The 27,924-nt window shown below is 45.7% G+C and overlaps 2 protein-coding genes across 2 annotated transcripts in view; one reads left to right on the top strand and one right to left on the bottom strand.

Moving 5' to 3' along the window:
* synj2bp (synaptojanin 2 binding protein) overlaps nt 1–24,118 on the bottom strand; it is a 51,917-nt gene extending 27,799 nt beyond the window's left edge. The window contains 4 exon segments of the mRNA XM_080201918.1: nt 7,272–7,391; nt 7,394–7,535; nt 17,587–17,670; nt 24,056–24,118. Of these exon segments, the coding sequence (XP_080058044.1) occupies nt 7,272–7,391; nt 7,394–7,535; nt 17,587–17,670; nt 24,056–24,118 (409 nt within the window).
* Nucleotides 24,119–27,533: 3,415 nt separating this feature from the next.
* LOC145352303 (peroxisomal N(1)-acetyl-spermine/spermidine oxidase-like) overlaps nt 27,534–27,924 on the top strand; it is a 35,899-nt gene continuing 35,508 nt past the window's right edge. The window contains exon 1 of the mRNA XM_080202056.1: nt 27,534–27,616. Coding sequence (XP_080058182.1) covers nt 27,534–27,616 — 83 coding nt within the window. The remainder of the gene's footprint in view (nt 27,617–27,924) is intronic.

Genomic DNA, 27,924 nt, shown 5'->3' with positions numbered 1-27,924 from the left:
CCTTTCAACACAGCCACTGTCAATTTACAGTGGACTGTTCTAGCCAAAGAGTACTCTCAAATTAGTCAAGAATTTTAATGTGAATATATCATGGAATCCCTACAGGAAGCCATTCGGCCCATTGAGCCTGCATTGACAATAATTCCTCCCAGGCCCTATCCTCGTAACCCCCCATATTTAGCCTGCTAATCCCCCAAATACTAAGGGTCAACTTAGCATGGCCAATCAACTTACCCCACACATCTTTGAAGTGTGGGAAGAAACTGGAGAACCCGGAGGAAACCCACATAGATACAGGGGGAATGTGCAAACTCCGCATGGAAGGTCCTGCCAAAGTTGGAATTGAACCCAGGTCCCTGGCACTGTGAGGCAGTAGCACACCGTAGCACCTAACAAATCACATCAAACTGTACACTGTACCACAAAAGATTTTGTGGCATCAATGGTAAGTGAGATCATCCTACCTGTGGTTTTATTCAATCTCCTTATTACACCATTGTGGTAAAGTGCTTATAAGGAGGAGAGGGAGGTGGAGAGGGAGAATCAACTATTTTTTTTGCTTGCCAAGTGCAAATAAAATCATAATGACATTCCAATAACCTACCTTGTTGCAGTGCCAACTACTGCGGCATCTAACAAATCAAATCAAACTGTACACTGTACCACAAAAGACTTGATTGCAGCAACAGCAAGTGAGATCATCCTACCTGTCATTTTACTCAATTCCCTTATTAAACAGTTGCTTTGGACTGGTCACAATCACTTGATTATTTTTTAATAATATTCAAATCCGTAGAAAAAAGTTACATATATGTTCTTTAGGTTTCCTGCCAGTTACCCAGTGTAAATGACACACGTGCAACATTTCCACTAGCACAATGGTATACACAATTGCACATTTTAAACCAGTCAGATCAAGCCAATACAGCTGCATATCCAGAAATGTTATAACTTTCCATGACTCATCTCTGCATTGAAATCTGCTGTGCACAACTGGTCACTGAAACCCCTACTCAGCTCTGCTGAACCTCTGGGCCAACCTACACTGGCTCATTGTCACTCTCCACACCACTTCAACATTTCATTGCCTACTGGCCAATTTCCAGCAACACACACTGATTTATACTCTATCTTCAAACAGCCTCTGGACTCACTCACACATCACTAACATCTCCAAACCTGAATACTGTTCCTCTGGGCTCCTGTAATCCTGTCTACACATCAAGTTAATTCCCCCACAGGGTAGCTGATTTTAATTCTAGACAGTCTTGCTGTCCCTTCAATATCCTTTGGTTTCTAACCAGGATATAACTATCCTGATTTTTGCCATGCCTATTTAATTCCACGTGTGCATTCATGCACACATTCTAGCTGCTGCTTCAGACCAAAGCTCATTATTTCTCTCATTTTTCTCTTGCAAAACTTTGAGACCATTCCCTCCTGTTTCCTCCCCTCTCATCACCCACATTTCTCTGCTCTTTACTACTTTGTCTCACAATTGCTGCCACTATTCTGCAGTCTTCCCCTGCCACCATTTGGGCTGTGAATCACCCTGAGGCATCATGCGCCTCCCCTGCTCAGTGAAGTACGTCTATGCATGGACCAACTACAAATGTTCCAGTCACTTCTTGCTGACCTCCCTGCCCAATACCTAACCTTGTCAGCATCCTTTCAGCCTAGCTCTCTCCACCCACTACAGCTCCTTGGACTCTGCTAATTATTGATAATCAGCACTCCACTTTGTATTTAGTTTTCAAATATTCATTCCCCTATGAACCAAGCCCTTGCCATTCGTGACATTGTTATCGATTGTTGCTTTGACGGAAATTTGGTTCACCATCGGTGACTACTTGGGCCCCTTTCTTTTTGATTTATTATTGTCACGTGTATTAGCACACAGTGGAAAGTATTGTTTCTTGCACACGCCACAGACAAAGCATACCATTCATAGAGAAGGAAAGGAGAGAGTGCAGAATGTAGTGTTACAGTCATAGCTAGGGTGCAGAGAGATCAACTTAATGTGAGGTAGGGCATTCAAAAGACTGATGGCAGCAGGAAAGAAGCTGTTTTTGAGTCGGTTGGTACGTGACCTCAGACCTTTGTATCTTTTTCCTGATGGAAGAAGGTGGAACAGAGAACCTCCGGGGTCCTGGATTATGCTGGCTGCTTTTCCAAGGCAGTGGGAAGTGGAGACAATGTGAATGGTTGGGAGACTGACTGGCGTGATGGACTGGGCTTCATTCACAAACCTTTGTAGTTTCTTGCAGTTTTGGACAGAGCAGGAGGTTATCAAGCTGAAACCTCCTCCAGTTGTGCTTCCTACCATCTGCCCTGCCAGTGGCGACAATAGAGACCTCATCACCAAATCTCTTCCTCTTATGCTGAGAAATTCTCTTTTCTAAGCTTAATCCCCTCATCTCTAAATCCCCTCATCCAGTCAGCCCACATTCTAGCCTACTTTCCTCTGAAATATTCTCATGTCTTTCCTTTCTCAGACTCTCCACTCAAAAGCTGCTCACTCTCTTGTGATTTAAATAATCAATAAAAATCACCTCATCCTCTTTGTCTCTCATTCTCCTACCAAATTCAGATTGAAGGCTTTGTGACAAAAGCTAGACCCAAATGTTCTAGGTTGGAGTCCCAGCCCAGAACTTGATCATCTAAGAAGGCATGTTTGTGACTTGGCCAAGCAGGTTGCAAGCCCTTCAACCAAATATCAATAACTGGCAGTACAAGTGGGAGGGAATCCTGGTCAGCCATGTGATGTACAACAAATTGGAGCCCCTACCACCACCATCCAGGACTCCAATTTGCAACATGTATACAAAAGTGCATGCTCCCACTGCAACTCCCAATTCCTAAGTAGTTGTAACACACCACCACCCATGTTTACAGTTACTTACCTTGCCATCTCATATGGTCCCTCTACCGCGATGCCCCACTCACAGCCAAGGGCTTGTCTAATCGTTTCCTTATATCCAACATCACACGTATTCCCGCATATCCTTCCAATCCCACTTCCTGCTTCTCTCGTCTTAAAAAAATCTCTCCCTGAACTGATCTGCAACATTCTATCTGGAATTCTCTTCCCCAAGAAATGATGAATATTAGGTGACCTAGAATTTTCAAAACTGATGTTGATTACAAATGAGGAAGACAACTAAAGGATGATAAATGAAATTGATGTGCACATCAACTTCACTGATTGGCCAACCCCGTCTAGCTCTAACATTGTTCATCATCATGTATGAGGTGGAAATGCTGGCGTTGGACTACAGGGGACACAGTAAGAAGTCTCACAACACCAGGCCAAAGAGCAACAGGTCTATTTGGAATCACAGGCTTTCGGAACACTGCTCCTTCATCAGGTAAGAACACAAAGGAGTGAAATAAGGTTAGGTAGCCTAGAAAGGAGGACTTCCAACTCACATGAAAGATCAGCGTCCCGAAAGCTCGTGATTCCAAATAAACTTGCATCACTATACTTCTGTGACCGTCAATCTACTCAAACACTTGCATCTTGTTTTATACCTGCAACTCCAGCAAATCTTTCCTCTTTCCTGTTATTGTATTCTCACAGATCTCCCATTTTTTCTCATTTAATCATCCATCTCCGAATTTTGGAGAAAGCCTACCGGAGCCTAGCTCTCCTCAGGCTATAATACTCACAACTCCATAACTACCCAGGGATGCAAAGATGACATCCAGTTTCTTTCAGCAGCCACTAGCAACCACTTTATCAAACAACTCCCATCCCTCTGTAGGATTCTATGATTCTTCCAATCAAAATCCACAAGAGTTCATTCACCTAAGAACGAGAGCACGTGTTCAGTTGCCCTACTGCTCATCCCCGTCTTTCCAAATGAACGATATCTGTTCCCTTTCTCTATTCCTGAACCCACGGCTCTCGCTATCCTACCCACAGTCATGCCATCTCTGAACTCATCCCATCCACAAGACCCACCTCTTGCTCCCTTCACAAAGTCCCACTAAACTTCCAACCACCAAACTTCATTTGTCACCCACTCCACCCCATTGACATCAAAAACGGTTCCCTCTCCTCAGGTGCTGACCCTTCCAAAGAACAAAGAAAATTACAGCAAGGGCTTTTGGCCCTTCAAGCTTGCACCAACCATGCCTGACTGAACTAAAACCCCCTACTTTCTGTATCCCTCTATTCCCATCCTATCATACATTTGTCTAGATGCCCCTAAAAACTCATTATCATATCTGCTTCCACTACCTTCCCCAGCAACGAGTTCCACCACCCTTTGTGCTAAAAAACTTGCCTGTACATCTCCTTTAAACCTTGCCTCTCGCACCCTAAACCTATGCCCCCTGGTAATTGACTCTTCCACCCTGAAAAAAGCTTCTGCCTATCCACTCTGTCCATGCCCCTAATAATCTTGTAGACTTCTATCAGGTCACCCCTCAAACGCCACTGATCCAGTGAGAATAAACCAAGTTTCTCCAACCTTTCCTCATGGTTAATGCCCTTCACACCAGACAACATCCTGGTAAATCTTTTCTCCAAAGCCTTTGCATCTTACTGGTAATGTGGTGACCAGAACTGAACACTGTAGCGCAGCCTAACTAAAGTTCTATAAAGCTGCAACTTGACTTGTCTACCTTAATGTTTCTCAAGAACCCCAATACCACCTCCTTTTTGATCTCAACATCACTCAAAATACCTGCACACCCTTTCCTAGACTCATTATCCACAAAGTCCTTCTCTTTGGTCAAAACTGACACAAAGTACTCATTTAATACTTCGCCCATTTCCTCTGGCTCCATGCACAGATTCCCTCCCTTGTCCTCGAGTGGACCAACTCTCTCCCTGGCTACCCTCTTGCTCTTTATAAATGTGTAAAAAGCCTTGAGATTTTCCTTAATTCTGCTGGCCAATGATTTTTCCCTTTCAAAACTGCTATCATCACTGCAACATGGTGGCACAATGGTGAGTACAGCGCCAGGGACCCAGCTTGAATCCCAGCTTTGGTGACTGTCTGTGTGGAGTTTGTACGTTCTCGTGTCTGCGTGGGTTTCCTCCCGCAGTCCAAAGATGCGTGGGTTGGGTGAATTGGCCATACTAAATTGCCCCTTAGTGCTAAGTGGACTAGCTAAGTGAAGTGCAAGGGGTTTGGGGACAGGGCCTGGGTAGGATTGTGGTTGGTGCAGATTTGATGGGCTGAATGGCCTCCCGCAGCACTGTTCTATGATCACATCCTTATTTGTAGATTGGTTGACCCAAGTCCCACAAAATGTCAGTAATCACTCATTTTCAGAATCAGCCATGATCTTGTTGAGTGGCAGGGCAGGCTCGAAGGGCTAGATGGCCTACTCCTGCTCCTATTTCTTATGTTCTTATGTACATCCTACAAAAAAGACTTTGGGGAAAATTCCACCCTAAAAATTCGGAGTGTCATAAAAGTCTGAAAACAGGAGTGTTCCGCACCAATTTTTTTGGGCAAGTTCTGCACTGCAATTTTCCCACATTCTTGTCAGTTTTTTTGATAGCAAGGGGATTTTGCAACAGGGATGCAGGGGGACACCATGGAAGCAATCTTCAGCGTGCTTGGGCACCATTGTGCAGTATGGCCCAATCTCCCACTCCTACCACTACCCTCCCCATCACTGGCAACATGTCTCCCCCTCGCCACCCCCTCCCCTTAATACAGGCACTGGGGCATCAGGACCTTCCCAAAGTGTCCCCTGACCACTACTCCACACACACAAAACACTCCCCCACCTCACCCTGCTGACCAGCCTCCTTTGTATATCCACCCCACCCTGGCAGATGCCCTCCCTTCAATAAGCCTCCGGTCATTGTGCATACCCACCCACTGTCGTAGCTCAGGCCGACACCCAGTGGCCTCACCAGCACCCCGCCCCCCCCCCCGCCGCCCCCCGGCATTACACCTGTCCGCCCAAGCTCCCCCAGCCAAACCCCTGCCCAGACAACCTTTCTACCCCTCTCTGTCCCCTCCTCCCCACTGCCCCTTCCCTCTCCCCTCCCCCACTCACTGACTGACCCCAACCCGCTTTCCCCCACTAACTGACCCCAACCCTCTTTCCCCTACTCGCTGCCCCAACCCTCCCCTCCTCCTCCTCTCACTGCCCCATCGCCCCCCCGCCGCCCCCTCCCCTCCCGTCCCCCCTCCCTGCCCCCTCCCCTCCTCACCCCACACCCCTCCCTGCCCCCTCCCCTCCTCACCCCACACCCCTCCCTGCCCCCTCCCCAACCCCCTCACTGCCCGCTCCGTTCCCGAGACCCCTCACTGACCCCTCCGTTCCCCACTCCCCTCACTGAGCCCTCGCCGCCCCCCCAACCCCCTCACTAGCCGCCCCCCCAACCCCCTCACTAGCCGCCCCCCCAACCCCCTCACTAGCCGCTCCCCCCAACCCCCTCACTAGCCGCTCCCCCCAACCCCCTCACTAGCCGCTCCCCCCAACCCCCTCACTAGCCGCTCCCCCCAACCCCCTCACTAGCCGCTCCCCCCAACCCCCTCACCCTAACCCCCTCACTAGCCGCTCCCCCCAACCCCCTCACCCTAACCCCCTCACTAGCCGCTCCCCCCAACCCCCTCACCCTAACCCCCTCACTAGCCGCTCCCCCCAACCCCCTCACCCTAACCCCCTCACTAGCCGCTCCCCCCAACCCCCTCACCCCAACCCCCTCACTAGCCGCTCCCCCCAACCCCCTCACCCCAACCCCCTCACTTGCTGCTCCCCCCAAGCCCCTCCCCAACCCCCTCACTAGCTGCTCCCCCCAAGCCCCTCCCCAACCCCCTCACTAGCCACTCCCCCCCCAAACCCCTCCCCAGCCCCCCCACTAGTGCCCCCCTCCTCCCCAGCCCACTCACTAGCGCCCCCCTCCCCCTCCCTCCCCAACCCCCTCCCCCCCTCCCCCCCTCCCTCCCTCCCCAACCCCCTCCCCCCCTCCCTCCCCAACCCCCTCCCCCCTCCCTCCCCAACCCCCTCCCCCCCTCCCTCCCCAACCCCCTCCCCCCTCCCTCCCCAACCCCCTCCCCCCCTCCCTCCCTCCCCAACCCCCTCCCCCCCTCCCTCCCTCCCCAACCCCCTCCCCCCCTCCCTCCCTCCCCAACCCCCTCCCCCCCTCCCTCCCCAACCCCCTCACTAGCGCCCCAACCTCAACCCCCTCCCCAACGCCCCCCTCCTCCCCAGCCCCCTCACTAAATGCTCCTTTTCCTATCCCTCCCCCTCCCCTCTCCCCTCCCCTCTCCCCTCCCCTCCCCTCCCCCACCCATTACCTGAAGCGCCTCGCTTGAGGTGGATTTCCTGGGTCAGGGTTTCGAATGAGGAGCAGCTCATGCTGAGTGACAGTGGGGGAGAGGGGGCGGGGGAAGCGGCTGTGCGGGCGCCACCGCCCCCGGCCACAGCTGGCGCCGCCGGGACTGCAGCACTCGGCGATCCGGGAGCTCAGGCGGCCGAGCGGCCTCTCCGCGCACGCGCAAGCGCGCCCCGTGGCGGGGGGGAGGGGAGGGGCAGAGAGGGTGGCAGCACGCATGCGCCAGCTTTGAACGGGGCGCAGGCGCAGTGGCTGCTCTGGGCAGCAGGTGGCAGCAATGCAGTGAGGAGCGCCTCACCCACCCCACCAGCACCTAACCTGCTCAGTGCATGGCATCCTTTGAAAGTAAGAAGTCTCACAACACCAGGTTAAATTCCAACAGGTTTATCTGGTAGCAAACACCACTAGCTTTCGGAGAACTGCTCCTTCGTTACATGAGTGAAGGAGCAGCGCTCAGAAAGCTAGTGGTGTTTGCTACCAGATAAACCTGTTGGACTTTAACCTGGTGTTGTGAGACTTCTTACTGTGTTTACCTCAATCCAACATCGGCATCTCCACATCATGACGCTTCCTCCACCACCAACTTGGCCAACAAATTCCAGACACCCACCATCCTTTGCATAATAATGTTCTTCCACCTGTCCCCTCTACACCTACTGCCACTTATCTTGAATCTATAAAGTTTATTTATTAGTGTCACAAGTAGGTTTACATGAACACTGCAATGAAGTTACTGGTTCTAGAATTCTCCACCAAGGGAAACAATTTTATTCTGTCCACTCTATTTCTTGCCCTCATAATTTCGTACGCCTCTATCAAGTCACCTCTCGGCCTTCCTTGTTCCAAGGGAAGTAACAACAACCTACTCATTCTCTCTTCATAGCTACTCTTGTCTATCTGTGGCAACACTCTTTTAAACCTCCTCTGCACTCTCTCCAGAGCAATTACGCCCTTCTTGTAATACAGTGACCAGAACTGCTCACAATATTCCAGCTGTGGCCTCACCTGTGTTTTCATAATTGAGACCAAAACCAGGAAGCAAATGAGAAGGAACAGAATTCATGTTTGGCCTACACCTGAGCTCAAAATTCAAAAAGATCAACAGCAATACTAACAACATCATTAACCAGCAAGACAGCATCAACAGGCTCACCAACAAGTGATGCAACAACAAACAATGTCACCAGCAAGTGACACAACATTCACAACATGAATCAAGACTTCTACAACACCAGGAGCAGCAAGTGTAACATCGTTTGTACAGTGTATCAACTGAGAGGGATGAATGCCAGAACTACAAGGTGGAGGCAGGGCATCCTAGCATCTAGGCGATACCGTGAATAATATTTTTAGAAATGAAAACCAGTTATAAAAGACTGTAAAAATGTTCAGTTGTTCAGTTTATTTACAGTTCAGAAAAAAAAAATTGGAAGTTATACTGATAGAGAGACATTTGTATGTAATTTTTAAAAAAGAGGGATGCCATATTGTTTTTTATTCATAATGTGTTAGGGACGAATTGCAATGTGAATTTACGCCCTGGGGTATCACATTTCACTGTTGCATTGTAGTCATGTGCCAAGTAACAATGAATTAATCTACCAGTACCTCAAGGAGCAAGAAGTACACTTGAAGAAACTCCAGCAGTTTGAGTCTAAAATGTGATTATTTCAACTTATGGAACTAGGGGCTATTACATAACCATTTCACAATTTTACAATTGAAAAATTGTACTCCCCTACTTTGTTAACACAACAAATTCCTATTGCTATTTTACGAAGGAAGTGAAACTAGAAATTATAAATCAGCATCATTAAACACCAATGTCTTGCTTTGGAAAGGATAATGTAATCATAAAAACAGAAAATAGAAAGAGAAGTCGGTCTTTCAGCTCTTTGAGCTTTCTCCACCATTCATTATAATCATAGCTGATCCGTTATCTCAACGCTCACATTCTCCCCATTCCCCTTGATGTCTTAGAGCCTGGAGTCTAAGCGCAACAGTTCCTACCCAAAGCTTGTTATCAACTCCTTCAAGATCTCTTTATTTATTAGTGTCTCAAGTAGGCTTACATTAACACTGCAGCTAAGTTACTGTGAAAGTCTTCCAGTTGCCACACGCCGACAGCTGTTCGGGTACAATGAGGGAGAATTTAGCATGGTCAACGCACCTAATCAGCACATCATTCAGACTGTGGGAGGAAACCGGAGCACCCAGCGGAAAACCAAGCAGACATGGGGAGAATGTTGAGACACCCGCACAGACATGACCCAAGCCGGGAATTGAACCCTGGTCCTCGGTGCTGTGAGGCAACAGTGCTAACCAATGTGTCACAACGCCACCCCCAGTATGGGGGCACTGTGAATGCTTTTATTTAAATTTACCCTCTAAACTCATTCTTGTTTTATGGTCAATCTTAATTCAACAATTCAGTGATCTTTAGACTTGGTGACTTCACTAAGTGGCACGGTGGCATAGTGGTTAGCATCACTGCGCCAGGGACCTGGGTTCAATTCTGGCCTCGGGTCACTGTGTGCGTGGAGTTTGCACATTCACCCCGTGTCTGTGTGGGCTTCTTCCAGGTACTCTGGTTTCCTCCCACAGTCCAATGATGTGTGGGGTTAGGTTGTTTGGCCATGCTGAACTGACCTTAGTGTCAGGGGATTAGTGGGGTAAATATGTGGGGTTATGGGAATAGAGCCTGGGTGGGATTGTGGTCAATGCAGATTCGATGGGCAAAATGGCCTTCTTCTGCACTGTAGGGATTCTATGATTCTATGACATGAGACAAGCAAAGCACACACATTTACGTCTGTTCTGCTTGATCCCTTGAAACAGGTTCTCAAGCTGTCACTCGATGCTATAGCTCCAGGGAAGGCATTCCACATCATTCATGGTTGACAAGGAGATTTTCACACTCTTACTGCCTGCCATAGATGTACTGGAAGGAGTTACAGGTTGATAATCAACATGCCTGGCCATCTGAATACACCTTCCATGGCCAGCAAGTCCTGGAGTGTGATTCGAATCTGGAGTTTTTGGCTCAGAGGCTATCCACTGCACCACAAGACTCCCAATTCAGTTGTACCGCATTGAAATTGACTTGTGCTTCCTCAGGCAAAAATCACTGTTGGAGTCATATAATCCCGACTGTGCAGAGGGAGGCCATTTGCCCTACTGAACCTGCACCGACTCTCCAAAGGACCTCTTACACAGGCCCACCACATCCCCATCATCCTGCACATTTACCATGGCCAATCCACCTAGCTTGGACACAAAGAGGCAATTTAGCATGGCCAATTCCCCTAACCTGCACATCTTTCAACTGTGGGAGGAAACCAGAGCACCCAGAAGAAACCTATGTAGACATGGGGAGAACATGCAAACTCCATGCAGGCAGTCACCGAAGACCAGAATTGAACTCGGGTCCCTGATGCTGTGAGGCAACAGTGCTCACCACTGTGCCATCATACTGCCTAATGTGACAAGAAATCTATATTGAATAACATTAGAAACCTTCCAGAGCAGAAGGAAGCCATTTGGCCCATTGAACCTGCACCGACAATAATCCCACCCAGGCTCAATCCCTGTAACCTCCATATTTTCCCTGCTAATCCCCCTGATACTAAGCAGTAATTTAGCATGGCCAATGCACCTAACCTGCATGTTGTTCGGGCTGTGTGAGGAAACTGGAGCACTCAGAGGAAGCCCACACAGACATGGTAGAGTCTGCACAGATGGTGACCCAAGCCTGGACTTGTACCTAGGTCCCTGGAGCTGTGAGGCAGCAGTGCTAACCGTTGTGCCACCATGCCACCCCTAGCAGACTTTAAGCCAGCCTGGCTAACTCTTTCCTCACACATGGACAAAATAGATGTTCAATGAAAAATAATATTAAATGGAATGGGTATAAAACAGGGAGAATGAGAGTAAATTATATGGCCCATGCAGGAATGCACACTGATACAGCCTTGATGGGTCAAGTGGTTTTTTTATTGGATTGTGATATTTTATGATTCTAGAAAGTAAAGGAATCATGGCTATTAGCAGATCTTAATGTTCATGATTCTGTGTTTATGGCCACAGCATATTCATGGGGTGAAACTTATGTTTTATTCATTAAGAAGCGGGCTGTGTCACACTGGTGCCATCAATAATTCCCTAACTTTGGGGAATCGACAGTAAAATTGCAAGTTTTTTTCATGCCGCTTTGTGGAGAAATTCATAGTAGGTTAGAGAAATTTCAAATAATCAAGAATCTAAGACACTAATCAAAGAACCAGCACAGAGTAACATTACCTCAGGTGAGATTCACAGTGTAACAGGAGAACTGTCTGCATGAAAACAGTATGAACACAGTAAGAGATTTAAGTAAGTATGAGATTTGAACAATTATTTCTGATTTAAACATGTATTTTGGTGTTTTAAAATGGACTAACTGTATTTTTAAAAGTAATTGTACACTTTAGCCAAAGGCAGGTTGCTGCGAAGAATAATGGGATGAAGCCTTAGTAGACAAACCATATTCTTTGGAACAAAGAAACCACAGAATGTGCTTCATTTTATCAGCATGGTTCCCAACACTACTTTATGAATAGGGCTGTTCAAGTTGCCTTGATAAGACAGGTCTTCTCAGACTTGAGAACGTCAGCTGTCTGGTCCGGCCATTGACATGAATGAGTTTTGGTGGGAACAGTAACTTTGACCTTTGTAGCTAAGCATCTGGGGTTGCTTAGCTACAGGTGAAAGAAGTATCTGGATTCTATGGACCAATGAAATCCCATGATGTCAGAGGGTAGAATGTAATTGGCTAAGGTATATGACTATCACTAACAGTGATTGATTTGTACAAATTAGTACAAATGACATGGAATGACTGAGATTGAGAGGCGACCTGATAGAAGTATACAAGATTATGAGGGGCATGGACAGAGTGGATAGTCAGAAGCTTTTTTCCCAGACAGGAAGAATCAATTACTAGGGGGCATAGATTTAAGGGGCAAGATTTAAAGGAGATATACAAGGCAAAATTTTTACAAAGAGGGTGTTGGGTGCCTGGAGCTCACTGCCAGGGGCTGTAGTGGCAGCAGATACAATAGTGATTTTTAAGGCGCGTATAGATAAATACATGAATAAGATGGGAATAGGGTGTTTTAGTTCAGTCAGGCAGCTTGGTCGGTGTAGGCTTAGTAGGTCGAAGGGCCTGTTCCTGTACAGTAATTTTCTTTGTTCTTTGACTGGCTCATAACTAATGGAAGACAAGAAACGTAAAACTTGAGAAATGTATAATTGATCTGTCTAATGCATTGTAACTTCAGAGTGGTATTGGAATACTCAGAGCCTTCTCTCCTACTAAGGCATTCGGCTGCCCAATGCTAATCTCTCCCTTCAATCATTGGTCAAATAAAGATATGTCTTTAACCGGGACACTGCCTTTGTGAGTCTTTGTATTTGCTGGGGTTTTTGGCAACACCTGAAAAGATCCGGCAACACGCCTGTTTAGCATGAGATCAATGACATCACTGTCACAGGATACAGGGCATCTATCATCTGCATTATGAAACTGTGTACTGAGATTCAACACATCCCCTGCTGATCTTAAAAGGCTACGGTGATTTAAGAAGTTCAAGAAAGGTTCAGAGACCACGACATTGATTGACGTGAAAGTTCAGGACATAATTCCTAGAGTTAGTTTCTTGAAATTGCACAATTCTGTTATAATGTCACCAGGGAAGTAGATGTCCTTGGATGAAGCCAGATATGATGCCCTGGTTTTCACCAAGTGTTGGCAAGATAGCAGGCAGCTCCTCCTTGAGTTCCTTCTTCTCCCCCTTAGGCAGTTCCTCAGGATTGAGGATGACTTGCTTCCACTTCAGTTGGATGGGTTCTGAGATGTCCAATCACTATCTGCAGACTCTGCGACATGCGGAGCAGTGGGTGAGTTTCTTGGACATTTGTATGTTCTCTCCGATGCCTTCACTTGGTCTTTGCATGTTCCCGGGAAAAGTCTCTCAATGTGTCTAAGTTTTTAAGTTTATTTATTAGTGTCACAAATAGGCCTACATTAACACTGCAATGAAGCTACTGTGAAAATCTCCTAGTCGCCACACTCCAGCGCCTGTTCGGGTACACTGAGGGAAAATTTAGCATGGTTAATGCACCTAACCAGCACGTCTTTCGGTCTGTGGGAAGGGACTGGAGCATCCCGGAGGAAACCCATGCAGACACTGGGAGAATGTGCAGACTCCATATAGACAGTGACCCAAGCTGGGAATAGAACTTGGGTCCCTGGCACTGTGAAGCAGCAATGCTAACCACTGTGCCACTGTGCCACCGTAGTGCCTTTTTGAATAAATCTTCTCCGTTTGGTTGGTCACAAGACGGAGATTTATTTCCAATAAAGAAAGTGGTAAAGGGAAACAGGTGGGGAGGTGGGTTTGAGACCAGTGAGAGATCAGCCATGATCTGATTGTATGGCGGAGCAGGCTTGCAGTGCTAAATTTGCCTACTGCTCCTATTTCATAGAAACATAGAAACTAGAAGCAGAAGTAGGCCATTTAGCCCTTAGAGCCTGTTCTGCCATTCATTTTGACCATGGCTGATCATCAAATTCAATATCCTGATCTCTCCTTCCTACCATATCCCTTGATCCCTTTAGCCTCAAGAGCTGTGTCTAATTTCTTCTTGAAATCAGACAATGTTTTGGCTTCAACTATATTCTGTGGTAGTGAATTCCACACATTCACCATTCTCTGGGTGAAGCAATTTCTCCTCACTTCAGTTCTAACAGGTTTACCCCTTATCTTCAAACTATGACTTTATCCTATGTTCCTATGGATGTTTGACCTCCTCAGAAATGTTTTGAATATCAAAGGTGTAACTACAGCCATCCTGCCTGTCTCCTCTGCTCCTTTTCTTCTTCTGATCAGCAGATAAATATTGATGACTGGCAAGGTACCAATCAGATGTTCTATTCAAGCTACACACAATTACAGAGTTCTTGGCAAACAGCTTTGGCTAGGAAACAGGATAGAGCTTCTTGGCAAGTGAACTGTCACATCTCTAGACCAATATATGGCCACTTGCCAAAAATGACCTATTAGACTTCCCATGAGAATATGAAATCCATCATGGATAAATGAGGTGACCTTTAAGCAGACATTTTAGATGCGTGTTGAGAATTTGCATTTCTGCGCAGTTGCTGCAAATACACTAGAGAGCCATCAGATTGTTAACATAATTATACTGCTTTGTAAGAGATAACTGTATGACCTGGTGAGTGGACCATGTATATATCCTGTTATAGGCTGCACTCGTATGGAGGCACAGTGGATAGCACTGCAGCCTCACGGCACCAGGGACCCGGGTTCGATTCCCAGCTTGGGTCACTTCTGTGCAGAGTCTACACATTCTCCTCGTGTCTGTGTGGATTTTCTTTGGGTGCTCTGGTTTCCTCCCACAGGAGGAAAGATATGCTGGTTAGCTGATTGGTCATGTTAAATTCTCCCTTAATGTATGCCGGAGTGTGGTGATTAGGGGATTTTCACAGTAACTTCAATGCAGTGTTAATGTAAACCTAAATGTGACACTAATAAATAAATAAATAACCCCTATTTTCAGTTATTTTATTACAGCTTTGTTTGTGCGTCAGTCCCACATTATTGATCAACAGAAAGGGCTGGGGAGGAGATAGAGGACCTCTTTGTGAATCTGCTCCTGGACTTGGCCACATTCGCCATCAATGGATCCAGGCAGCGATCGAGGGCATCATAGAGTTTTACAGCACAGAAAGAGCTCCAGATTGCCACCACACTCTGGGTGAAAAAACTTTTCCTCAAATCTCGTCTAAATCTCCTGCCACTTACCTGAAATCTAATGCCCATGATTATTGACCACTCTTCGAAGAGGAAATGTTTCTTCCTATCTAGCTTATCAATGTCCCTCATAGTTTTGTACATCAGGTCCCCAACCCCCCCCCCCCAAGCTTTCTCTGCTCTATGTAGACAACCTTAGGTGGCACGGTGGCCAGCACTGCTGCCTCACAGCACTAGGGACCCAGGTTCAATTCCGGCCCCAGGTGATGGTGGGGAGTTTGCACGCTCTTCCTGTATCTGCATGGGTTTCCTCCCACAGTCCAAAGATGTGCAGGTTAGGTTGATTGGCTGTACTAAAATTGCCCCTTAGCGTTAGGGGGATTAGCAGGGTAACTACAGGGGGTGCAGGAATAGGTCTTGGGTGGGATTGTTGTCGGTGCAGGCTCAATGGGCCAAATGGCCTCCTTTTGCACTATAGTGATTCTATGATTCTACGAATCCCAACTTAATCAAAATGTCTGCATAGTTGAAATGCTCCAGCCCAGGCAACATCCTGGTGAATCTCCTCTGCACCTTCTTTAGTGCAGTCATATCCTTAGAAACATCCTGTCTGCTGGTCTACTGTGGCTACATTCATGGTCAAATGTCTCTGAAGAGGGGGCATATGGTTTCCTCTGGCTCCAAAGAGGCTTTCCATGCTTGCTGGACACCACAGGGGCTGGGATGTTTTGGTGCCCTTAGTGTCAAAATTTGGTTTGATATTTTAAGTTTCCTTTGTAATTTATTTTTTATTTGATGCAATATCCCTTTAAGGCTGCTCTTTTAATTTGTCCCTTAGTTTATATGATTTAGTTAATTGGTCATTTGTTTTATTCAAAGCGAGTATACCTGGTGAGCATGTGCTCAGAATCACTGAATTTATTTCTTAAGCATGGCTGATGCACCTAACCAGCACATCTTTTGGACTGTGGGCGGAAACCAGAGCATCCAGAAGAAACCCGCGTAGACACAGGGAGAACTTGTAGACTCCGCACAGACAGTGACCCAAGCCAGGAATCGAACCTGTGTCCTTGGCGTGCTGAGGCAGCAGTGCTAACCACTGCGCCACCATGCTGCCCAGTTGATGCTCGTGATTAAAACATTAAGATATATTTCTGGCCTCACCACTAGTTAAAGGTTTCTTCTGTCCTATGCACATCTATGCTTGCATATAATAACACATCATTGGCTCAAATTATAGCCACGTTTTGACATTTTCAAATTTTAAGCAGTACATAGCATTTAAAGTTGAACTACTGTTTATAATCAGTAGGTGTCATCATACAGGTTTGTTAGTTATCTTCAAAATCTACTCAAGTTATGAGTTCAATGAATCTCAGTCTCCTTTGGAAATCAGCTGGTCCTAATTTCCTCAATGATGATACCATGAACCTACACATATCAATTGCTTTGGCATGGAAGGGGTGATCATCTTCTTCATATCAGTCTTGGATCTTTGGTTACTCTCTCACTTCTGAGTTAAGGAATGGAATTTTCGGTTGTGGAGACTAAGGGCAGGATTTCCTGGCCACGTTTGCCTCAAAGCCTGAAAATCCCACGTAAGGTGTCAACGGACCTTTGCATGGTCCGTGTCCCACCTGCTGTGATTCCCATGGCGGGCAGGATGGAAAAATTCTGCCCTCATTATGTTCTTATGTTCAATGTGGTGGAAAGTGAGAAAGGTGGAAAGTCACCCGTGGGCCAACATGGTGGGTTAACATGTTGGGTTGTCTGCTTTTTAGCTCATTTTGTATGGCGGGTTGGCTGGGATTCATCCACCCCATTGGCTCTTATTTTGAGATATTCGCCCACTTTGAGGCACCAGGGTTCTGCAGAATGCAGCAAACCACCATGATGTGGGAATGCTCCACCATGCAGGCTAGCTGCTTACTCATAGAATTATAGAATTCCTACAGTGCAGAAGGAGGCCATTCGACTCATCGAACATGCACTGTTTACAATCCCACCTAGGTCCTATCCCCATAACTCTATGTATTTACCATGCTAATTCTCCTAACACCAAGGGACAATTTAGCATGGCCAATCCACCTAACCCTCACATCTTTGGAGTGCGGGAAGAAACCGGAGCACCCAGAGGAAACCCACGCAGACAGTGACCCAAGACTGGAATTGGGCTTGGGTCCCTGGTGCTGTGAGGCAGCAGTGTTAACCACTGTGCCATCCTGCCGCCCCTGAAATATTGGGGTGGGGATGCTAAATTTGAACCCGGGTCCACATGCTGCCAAAGCACATGCTCTGTCACTGAGCTATGTGGCCACCCCTGTCACTGAGCTGTGTCACCAACCCTCACCGAGTGTTGCTTCAAGACTGTTCTCTCAGAGTCTATTACCATGTGACTGCAGACATCATACAGTAGACAGTGCCGTTCTCCAGTCCCATGCTAATACTTGCTTTGCTGAGTACCTTTACATTATGATGCAAGCAGGCACATATTACCACAAAGACCGTGTGGATCACTTGCACCATTTCTTGCTCAAACACTTTGCACTAATTAGAAGGGAATACCAGAATGCCAAAAAAGATTAACTTTCCTCTCCCCAATCTCTTACAATGGCATCAGAAATCTGGGGATTCTGTTGGTTCCATTGTATGTTTGTAGAATGCAAAGTATAAACTAATGAGTATCTACTCATTATACACTACATCCACATCAACATTTATTTTAGAAATAACATCTGGATTAAAAAAAACACAGAATATATTAATGTGAATGTGTGAAGTTGACATGGGAATGGTACGTCTGAGATAACAGTATGCCTGTTAATCTTGAGCCAAATTTGCTTGTTAAGAATTGGAATGCTATTTATATATCACTAGCATCTCTATAAGTCATGCAATCCTGACTCCCATCCACAGACTCCATGTATACTTCCCCCTGCCTCGGATAAGTGGCCAACATAATCAAAGATTTGATTCTGATTTGATTTGATTTGGTTTGATTTATCAATGTCACATGTACTAGTATACAGTGAAAAGTATTGTTTCTCGCATGCTATATAGACAAAACATACCATTCATAGAGAAGGAATGAGAGAGTGCAGAATGTAGTGTTACAGGCATAGCTAGGGTGTAGAGAAAGATCAACTTAATGCGAGGTTGGTCCATTCAAAAGTCTGATGGCAGCAAGGAAGAAGCTGTTCTTGAGTCGGTTGGTACGTGACCTCAGACTTTTGTATCTTTTTCCTGACAGAAGAAAGTGGAAGACAGAATGCCCGGAGTGGGGTCCTTAATTATACTGGTTGCTTTTCCGAGGCACCGGGAAGGCTGGTTTGCGTGATGGACTAGGCTACATTCACAACATTTTGTAGTTTTTTTGTGGTCTTGGACAGAGCAGGAGCCATACCAAACTGTGATACAACCAGAAAGAATGCTTTCAATGGTGTATCTATAAATGTTGGTTAGAATCTTAACTGACTCATGGTTAAACTCCCTTCCACCCTCTTCAATTGGGCTGAAGATAAAAAAAGTTTGAAAACACGTACTTCAGATTCAAGAATACCTTCTTTCCTGCTGTTACCAGACTTTTGAACAGAGCTGTCAGATACTGAACTGACCTCTGCAACTCCTCTGTATCTGTAACACTACATTCTGCATTCTGTTCCACTGCCCTGATGTACTTACATATAATGTGATTTGTACGGATAACATACAAAACAATACTTTTCACTGTACCTTGGTACATGGGACAATAATAAATCAAATCAAATCAAAAAAGTTGCTTCCAGGAATGTTGGATATTATGCTTTCCCCATTTCCATACCCGGTCTCACAAAATCTTTCAGGTGCTGTAACTTGCTCATGATGCATCGGAATCCTGCAGCGATTATATGATGTCAGACTGTGTCCAAATGTTTTTTGAAGGTGTATTTATTAGTGTCACAAATAGGTTTACAGTATCACTCAAACCAGCCTCCCACCCACTGACTCTGCCTACACTTCCCGATGCCTTGGAAAAGCAGCCAGCATAATTAAAACCTCCTGGACATTCTCTCTTCTCACCTTCTTCCAACGGGAAAAACATACAAAAGTCTGAGGTCACATACCATCCGACTCAAGATCAGCTTCTTCCCTACAGCCATCAGACTTTTGAATGGACTTACCTCGCATTAAGTTGATCTTTCTCTGCACCCTAGCTATGACTGTAACACTACATTCTGCACTCTCTCATTTCCTTCTCTATGAATGGTGTGCTTTGTCTGTATAGTGCACAAGAAACCGTATTCACTGTATACTATTACATGTGACAATAATAAATCAAAGCAAATCACTGCAATTAAGTTACTGTGAAAATCCCCTATCGCCACACTCTGATGCCAGTTCGGGTACACTGAGGGAGAATTTAGCACGGCCAATGGACCTAACCTGCACATCTTTTGACTGTTGAAGGAAACCTGAGCACCTGAAGGAAACTCATGTAGAGACGAGGAAAGCGTACAAACTTCGCACAGACAATGACCCAAGCCGGGAATCGAACCTGAGTCCCTGAGGCAACAGTACTAACCTCTTTGCTACCATGCCATGTTGGAGTCAAAATTTAAGTCTGTGTAAAACCTGCACCATGGTCTCTCATAATCTGAAAACATCACAGTTATTCTCTGACTACTTGCATGTGGAAGGGGATTTCTAACCAGCTAATAAGATTTATAGGTAGAGTACAGTCTTTCGGATGACAAGGAACCAGTAAAGAGTTAAATGATTATTGGGCAAGTTAACCCAGACAGCTTACATATATGTGGATGCAGTATGTGAGCAACCCGGTGGTACAGTAGTTAGCACGGCTGCCTCATAGCGCCAGGGACCCAGGTTTGATTTACGGCTTGGGTTACTGTCTGTGCAGAGTCTGCATGTTCTCCCTGTGTCTGCATGGATTTCCTCCAGGTGCTCCAGTTTCCTTCCACAGTCCAAAAGACATGCTGGTTGGGTGCATTGGCTGTGCTAAATTGTCCCTTAGTATACCGGAACAGGCACTGGAGTGTGGCAACTAGAGGATTTTCATAGTAACTTCATTGCAGTGTTAATGTAAGCCCACTTGTGACTAATAAATAAATTTTACTTTAAATGAATCAAAACAAGTAGTTATGATTTTAAAACATATATACTGATATTCTAAACGTATTTCAAATGCATTGTCCACTTTGGTCAATTTAAGTTACCAAAAGGCATGGTGGTTGAAGTCAATAGTTCAAAACTTCAGGTCTGGGAACAGATCAGTCAGCAAGTCTTATTGGGTGGCCTTCCTAGAGGGATGCATTAATCAACATTATGAATAGATGCATTCATTGCCCAGACACAAAATAGATATGAATCCGGTTGTAGGAACACGTATTTGACTTGGCAGTGAGCCGGTGAGAATGCCCTCTTTAGTGTCTGCCATTACCTAGCAACAGAGAGTTAGTTAATGCCAATGGGGGAGAATATATCCGAATCAGTTAAATTAATAAGATCTCACTGTGCTATTAAGTAACTTATGATTGGCTGAAGTATTTGCCAGAGATTTGTATTGATATATAACTGTTAAACAAAACTGATTCTAAGCTATTGGAAGGCGGAATTTTTGATAATGAAAAATAATTGATCTGTATTTGTCTCTATAATTCAGTTCTTCCAGAGAGAAGTTCTGTAGCTCTGTCCATCGAGCTGTTTAACCCTTTGTGAGACTCCAGTCAGCTGTAAGTTTGTACTGTATTGTTTGTATGTTTATGTTCAATAAATTTGTTACGTCTTTTGCAAAGAGATATTTGCCTTGCAAGTTTTGAAATGTCTTAGTGTTAAGACATAATCAGTCACCTCTTGAAATTTCCCTACAACTTTTAGCAAGTTAAGTTTCTCCGTTTGTATGTGAATCTCTGCTTGTGTTGATATAAGGACATGATATTCTCGGGTCCATAGTGATGGGTTTTACATCACCATACAAGGGCTCTGTTGGATGTGTTCCAGATTTTACTGAGATGTGCGTTTGCAGACCTGTTCCAGTAAACTATTAAAATAACACCAAGATCTTAGCCAGGTAACAGGATCCTGTATTGTATAAATTCAAAAGGTTCCTAAATCAGGCAGTTGCCTCAACTACCTAAGAGAGTTTAGATTTATTGATTAGTATCACAAGTAGGCTTATAGTAACACTGCAATGAAGTTACTGTGAAAATCCCTAGCCGTCACACTCTGGCGCCTGTTCGGGTACACTGAGGGAGGATATAGCATGGCCATTGCATTTAACCAGCACGTCTTTTAGATTGTGGGAAGCAACCGGAGCACTTGGAGGAAACCCACGCAGACATGGGGAGAATGTGCAGACTCCGCATTGACAGTGACCCAAGCCGAGAATTGAACCTGGGTCCCTGGTGCTGAGAGGCAATAGTGCTGAAGCAGCAGAACAGAGGCAAGTAAATAAACACAGGTGGGAAACAAGTGCTAAGTTTATCTTGTTGATTTTAATTCCTGTTCCAGCCAGTTCCCACGGCGCTGGGGGTTAAAATAGCAGCTTGTATGAAGGCGAACTAAATGAAACTTATGCTGATAAAAATGCATCATAAATTAAACAACCTGAGGAGTAGCAAGAAACCTCTGTTTCTTGCTTGTGTTTGACACATTTGCAAATGGGAGTTGAACACTATTAGACATGTAACACAGGCAGGAAGGAAGTGCATAAAAAAGACAGTGAAGGTAAAGGAGTCCATGGCAGAAAGTTGGGATTGATGTAGGGGGTGAGATTTTGTGGTTTCCATACCCCCTGCTTCCCAATCCGGAATGGTGGCACTGTGGTTAGCATTGCTGCCTCACAGCACCAGGGACTCAGGTTCAATTCTAACCTCAGTCGCTGCCCATGTGGAATTTTATGCCCTGTGCTTGTGTGAGTTTCCTACAGGTACTCCGGTTTCCTCCCACACTCCAAAGATGTGCAGTTTAGGTTGATTGGCCATGCTAAATTGCCCCTTAGTGTCAGGGGAATCAGCAGGGCAAATACATGGTGGTCCAGAGATAGGGGAGAGCGTGTGCTTTGGCAGCATGAGGACCCGGGTTCAAATCCCAACATCCTCACCCCAATACTATAGGGGCAGCACGGTGGCACAGTGGTTAGTACTGTTGCCTCACAGCGCCCGGGACCTGGGTTCAATTTGGCCTTGGGTGACTGTCTGTGTGCAGGTTACATGTTCTCCCTGTGTCTGCTTAGATTTCCTCCGGCTGCTCCGGTTTCTTCCCAAAGATGTGTAGGTTAGGTGGATTGGCCATGGTGGGGGTTTAGCAGGGTCAATATATGGGGGTACGAGGAGAGGGCCTGGGTGGGATTGTAGTCAGTGAAGGCTCAATGGGCCAAATGGCCTCCATCTCCATTGTGGGGATTCTAGGATTCTATCCCTCCCATACCCCCCTCAACATATCTTCCAGCAGTGGAGGTATTTCACCATAGTGTTGTGAGACTTCTTACTGCCATGGGATCTCCCAGTCCTGCTGACATCTGTGACGTTTTGCATGGCTCACCTATCCCAGGGAACCTATGGGTGCTGTCTTTGGTGAGACTGGAAGATTCCACCAGTGGGAAGGGCTGGAAAATGCACCTCACTGAATCTAAGTCATATCAGTATTCACAAACGAGATTTGACTTTTCTTTGGGACTCCATAAATTAACAAATAATAGAAGTTCAAATATGATGGCAGCAATTTTCTCAATATTATATCAGATGAATTTGTTTCAGATCGTGGACCCCAACTTGTAAGTGTGGAGTTCAGGAAATATAGGTGGCTTTAGACTGAAGAGTCAATCGCAGTAATTCAAATTATTAATCAAACTAAACCTGAGATGAACTAATGTGATCTGATGGATTAAACAAACGTACAATGAAGTATTAGAGTTTATTTGAATGTTTAATTGAATTGAAACTTCATACAATATTATGTAAGTTGCAATTGTGTGTAAAAACTAGAAATCTATCCAGTGATCAGATTTGGATTTGTTTTATAAATGCCATGGGACAGTAAAAGTCTTGTTGACTTTGGTTTCCTCAAGATTTTGAACACAGTACTCAGAATTGGACAGCTACTCCAGAGAGAATTTTCCCCAAAAATTCACCAACTTTTATAGATGCACCATAGAAAGCATTCTTCCTGGATGCAACACAACTTAGCATGGCTCCTACTCTGCCCAAGACTGCAAGGAATGACAAAAGGTCATGAATGTAGCCCAATCCATCACGCAAACCAGCCTCCACACAATAACTCTGTCAACACTCCATGCTGCCTTGGCAAAGCAGCCAGCATAATGAAGAACCCCATGCACCCCAGACATTCTCTCTTCCACCTTCTTCTGTCAAGAAAAAGATACAAAAATCAGAGATCACGTACCAACCAACTCAAGAACAGCTCCTTCCCTGCTGCCATCAGACTTTTGAATGGACCTACTTTGCACTAAGCTGATTTTTCTCTACACCCTAGCTATGATTGTAACACTACATTCTGCACTCTCTCATTTCCTTCTCTATGAATGGTATGCTTTGTCTGTATAGCGCACAAGAAACAATACTTTTCAATGTATGTTAATACATGTGACAATAATAAATCAAATCAAAATCAAAGTGTCACAACGGCAAGGAAACGGGAGTCCTCTGCGCTGGTTTTGTTGCTGAGCTCCGCACTTCAATCCTCTGGCACTCAACTGTACTTTCTTGTGACAGTCAGGAGCTTTATGAGGGCAGGCAGAGCCTACACACACTGGAGAAGCCAGCTTCAGAGCATTCGGCCACCATTTACGCAGGGCACTCTGATCTGCCTGTGAACCAGAAGACGTCCTCCACCCACCCCCCCCGCCTCCCCCCACTCCCTCATAGACATCGGACCCCACTTCCCCATTGGCGACATTGTCAGCACTCACACCAACCTGAATCACCGTCATCAGAGCCTCGGAGCCCTTCCTGTGGGTTCCCCAGCATATGCACGACATGGCCTCCCTCATTATCACCCCCTTCATGATCCATCTTTGTATGGCCTCTCCCCCCACCATGGCCAGGCATGAATTCCCCCCTCCATCGCACAACTGCCCCTTGCATGTACCCCTGCATGACTCCCTAACAGGGAGTAGCTCCTCCTGCCATGACCCTCTTATCACAGCCCCACCCACACACACACAGGCCCCATCCCCACTCAGGCTCCACCCTTGGCCCAGCCCCTGGCACACTTACGGTGGTCATGATGTGGAGATGCCGGTGTTGGACTGGTCAGGTGTGTGGAAGGTTCTGATCAGAGAAGGGCATATAAAGACACTGGTGTTGTGAGACTTCTTACACTTACGGTGCCCAATCAGGCACTGCCAGAGTGCCAAGTGGGCATTGTCTGAGTGCCAGCTGGGCACTGCCAGGGTGTCAGGTGGGCACTGCCCAATGGGTACTGCCTATTTGTAACTTGAATGACTTGAGAACAAATCTATCTAAAGAAACTGAACATTTTGGTTTGTCTTTTTAAGTCTTTACTAAACTGTTTCACAGCTGCAGATTTTGGACTGACTTCACAAACAGTCAGTGCTTGTTGCTTAGATCTGTGATTGTACCCACTTTTAAAATTAATCTGTTACAAACATGCCAGCATGATCGACATTGGTTGAACAGTGGAGTGATTGGGCCACATCAGTCAAAGTCTAACGAGACTAAATATTGAGAGTTATGAACCCTTGGCTGATGCTGATGTGTTGTTTAATCCAGTTCATGAACTCACACCTAATTTTCCAGATGGTTCACTTGAATAATGTTGTACGAGTGATTAATAAATAAACCAGTCCATTGCTAAAACAAGTTCCGAATTTCTTCAAACATGGTTAAGAGTTGCATTTGATAATGTTTGGTTTCAAGTTACAGCTGCAGCTGTATAGGGCATTAGTGAGGCCGCAGCTGGAGTACTGTGTGCAGTTTTGGGCGCCGCACCTGCGCAAGGATATTTTGGCCCTGGAGGGAGTGCAGAGGAGGTTTACTAGGCTGATACCGGAGTTGAGGGGATTGAGCTATGAGGAGAGGCTGAATAAACTAGGCTTGTACTCGTTAGAGTTTAGAAGAATGAGGGGAGATCTCATTGAGACGTATAAGATGATGAATGGGATGGATAGGATAGAGGTGGAGAGACTCTTCCCGCTCAAAAAAGACAGTAGGACTAGGGGGCACAGCCTCAAGATAAAGGGGAGGCGGTTTAGAACGGAGTTGAGGAGGAACTTCTTCACTCAAAGGGTGGTGAATCTCTGGAATTCTCTGCCCGTTGAAGTGGTGGAGGCTGCCTCGCTAAATATTTTTAAGAAGCGGGTTGATGGGTTCTTGATAAGAGAGGGGATTAAGGGTTATGGGGAGAGGGCGGGAAAGTGGAACTGAGCCACAACAGATCAGCCATGATCTTATTGAATGGCGGGGCAGGCTCGAAGGGCTAGATGGCCTACTCCTGCTCCTATTTCTTATGTTCTTATGTTCTTATGTTCTTAAGTTACAGACTTGACTTGCCGACTTCCCTTAACGACATTGTCCCAACAGGCCAGAGGCTGTTCGCCTTGGAGACCTGTTGTAGATATGGATACAGTCCAGCGCAAGACTTATACCAATTCCTCCGGGCAATATAATAAGATTAAGTTGAAATAGGTAGTTAGTGCTGCTGCCTCACAGTGCCAGGGACCGAGGATCAATCCCTGACTTGGATTACTTTCTGTCTGGACTTTGCACATGTTCTCCCCGCGGCTGCATAGATTTTTTTTCCGGTGCTCTGGTTTCCTCTCACAGTCCAAAGATGAGCGGGTTAGGTGGATTGGCCGTGCTAAATTGCCCCTTAGAGACATGGGGACTACTAGAGTAAATGCATGGGTTATGGGGATAGGGCCTGGGTGGGATTGTGGTAATTGCAAACTCAATGGACTGAATGGCCTCCTTTTGCAGTGTAGAATTCTATGATTTTGATAGCTTGTTTGGCCATGCCGTTTTATTCTGGAATAGCAGAATCTAAATAATTTTATTCATTGGATATGGGCATCACTGGCTAGGCTAGCGCTTACTGCCCAACCCTAATTACCCTTGAACTGAGTGCATTTCAGTTGGCATTATTAAGAGTCAATCACATTGCTGTGGATCTGGAGTCACATGTAGGCCAGACCAGGTAAGGATGGCAGATTTCCTTCCCTAAAGGACACTAGTGAACCAGATTGGTTTTTCCGACAATGGTTTCATGGTCATCATTAGACTTTTAATTCCGGAATTTTTCATTATTGAATTCAAATATCGCCATCTGCCATGGTGGGATTTGAACCCCAGTCCCCAGAGCATTACCCGAGGTCACCAGACTACCGACAATACCTCTACACCACCTCTCTGATGAGTTTGGTTCATTCGTTGAATGACCCTCATCTCATGAGAACATAATTCCTCCTGAACATTAGCTGAGTGTCTGGATTAATAATCGAGCAGTAATATCACTAGGCCGTCGCCTCCCCAACATTTATTTACTCTATCTAAACTCTTCAAAATTTTGAAGACTTTAATTTTTACCCTTATTGAATCTTATCTTTCTTTGCTCTAACACCCAGATTGACTGGAGTAATGTGAACTAAAAATACAAACTGAAATCTTATCCCATTTGATGTTACAGAGAAAACTTAACCAGGATAACCACTTTCCATATAAAACTTAAATATCCTGGGCAGCGTGTCCTCAGCCCATTTCATCGTAGAATCCCTATAGTGGAGGAAGAGGCCATTCAGCCCATCGAGCCTGTGCTGACAACAATCCCATCCGAGCTCCATCCCTGTAATGCATGTATTTACCCTGCTAATTCCCCTGATACTAAGGGGTAATTTAGCACGGCCAATTACCCTAACCCACACATTTTCGGATTGTGGGATGAAACCGGAGCACCCGGAGGAAACCCACACAGACACAAGGGAGGAAGTGCAAACTCACAGACAGTGATTCAAAGCTGGAATTGAACATAGGTCCTTGGCACTGTGAGGCAGCAGTGTTAACCATTCTGCCACCGCGCACCAATAACATCAATGGAGAATGTGGCCATTGATATTTTTATACTTTTACACTGTCCTGGAGCAGGAGAATGTGTGGGCAGGTGGCAAGTACAAAATCGTATCAGTGTGTCAACATATCTCTGCTTCCTGTAAATCCAACCTATTGCTAAAGCATGCAAATATTTTCAGGTTCAGAGGAGGTCCTCCATGTTTACGTAAAGGTTACAGAATAACACCAAACTCAGCCAAAGTACTGACGATCAACTCAGCAGAAACACCTCTCCCATATCCTAGCATGAAACAAAAATCTAGGCACATCTGAGGAGTCATCTGAAGTGTATTCAGCATTCTTCCTGTTGTCAACCATTGACACTGGACTATGGGGAGCATATCTGATGTTAGTTTTTGCAATACCATGGTGCTGACAGCACTGATCCTGGGAGAGTATTCCATAGCTGTGCCGTAAGTGTGTATTTGCTATGGATTAGCATCCTTATACTCAGTTTTCTTCTTTGTTTCTTGTCTAATTTACGAAAGTCAATCTTATGTGGGATCTGTGTTAAGTGCAAGCTAACTGGAGTTAAAAAGCAATTTACTCCCACAAGCCTCAAGGCTTTTACACTACACCCAGGAAGTGTAATCTGGGTGGAAACCCCATTAAGGTAATGTTTATGTCAGGCTCCTGACCAATTTGATCAGGAGAACCGAAACATTTCTCCACCACATCCTCAAGCCTCCACCGCTGTGCTCTCAGCCTGTCTGTCACTAGC

The sequence above is a fragment of the Carcharhinus amblyrhynchos genome, chromosome 14, assembly GCF_965287045.1.
Source record: "Carcharhinus amblyrhynchos chromosome 14, sCarAmb.v2.hapA, whole genome shotgun sequence".
Taxonomy (NCBI): Eukaryota; Metazoa; Chordata; class Chondrichthyes; order Carcharhiniformes; family Carcharhinidae; genus Carcharhinus; species Carcharhinus amblyrhynchos.
This window is presented reverse-complemented; position numbering and strand designations above follow the sequence as displayed.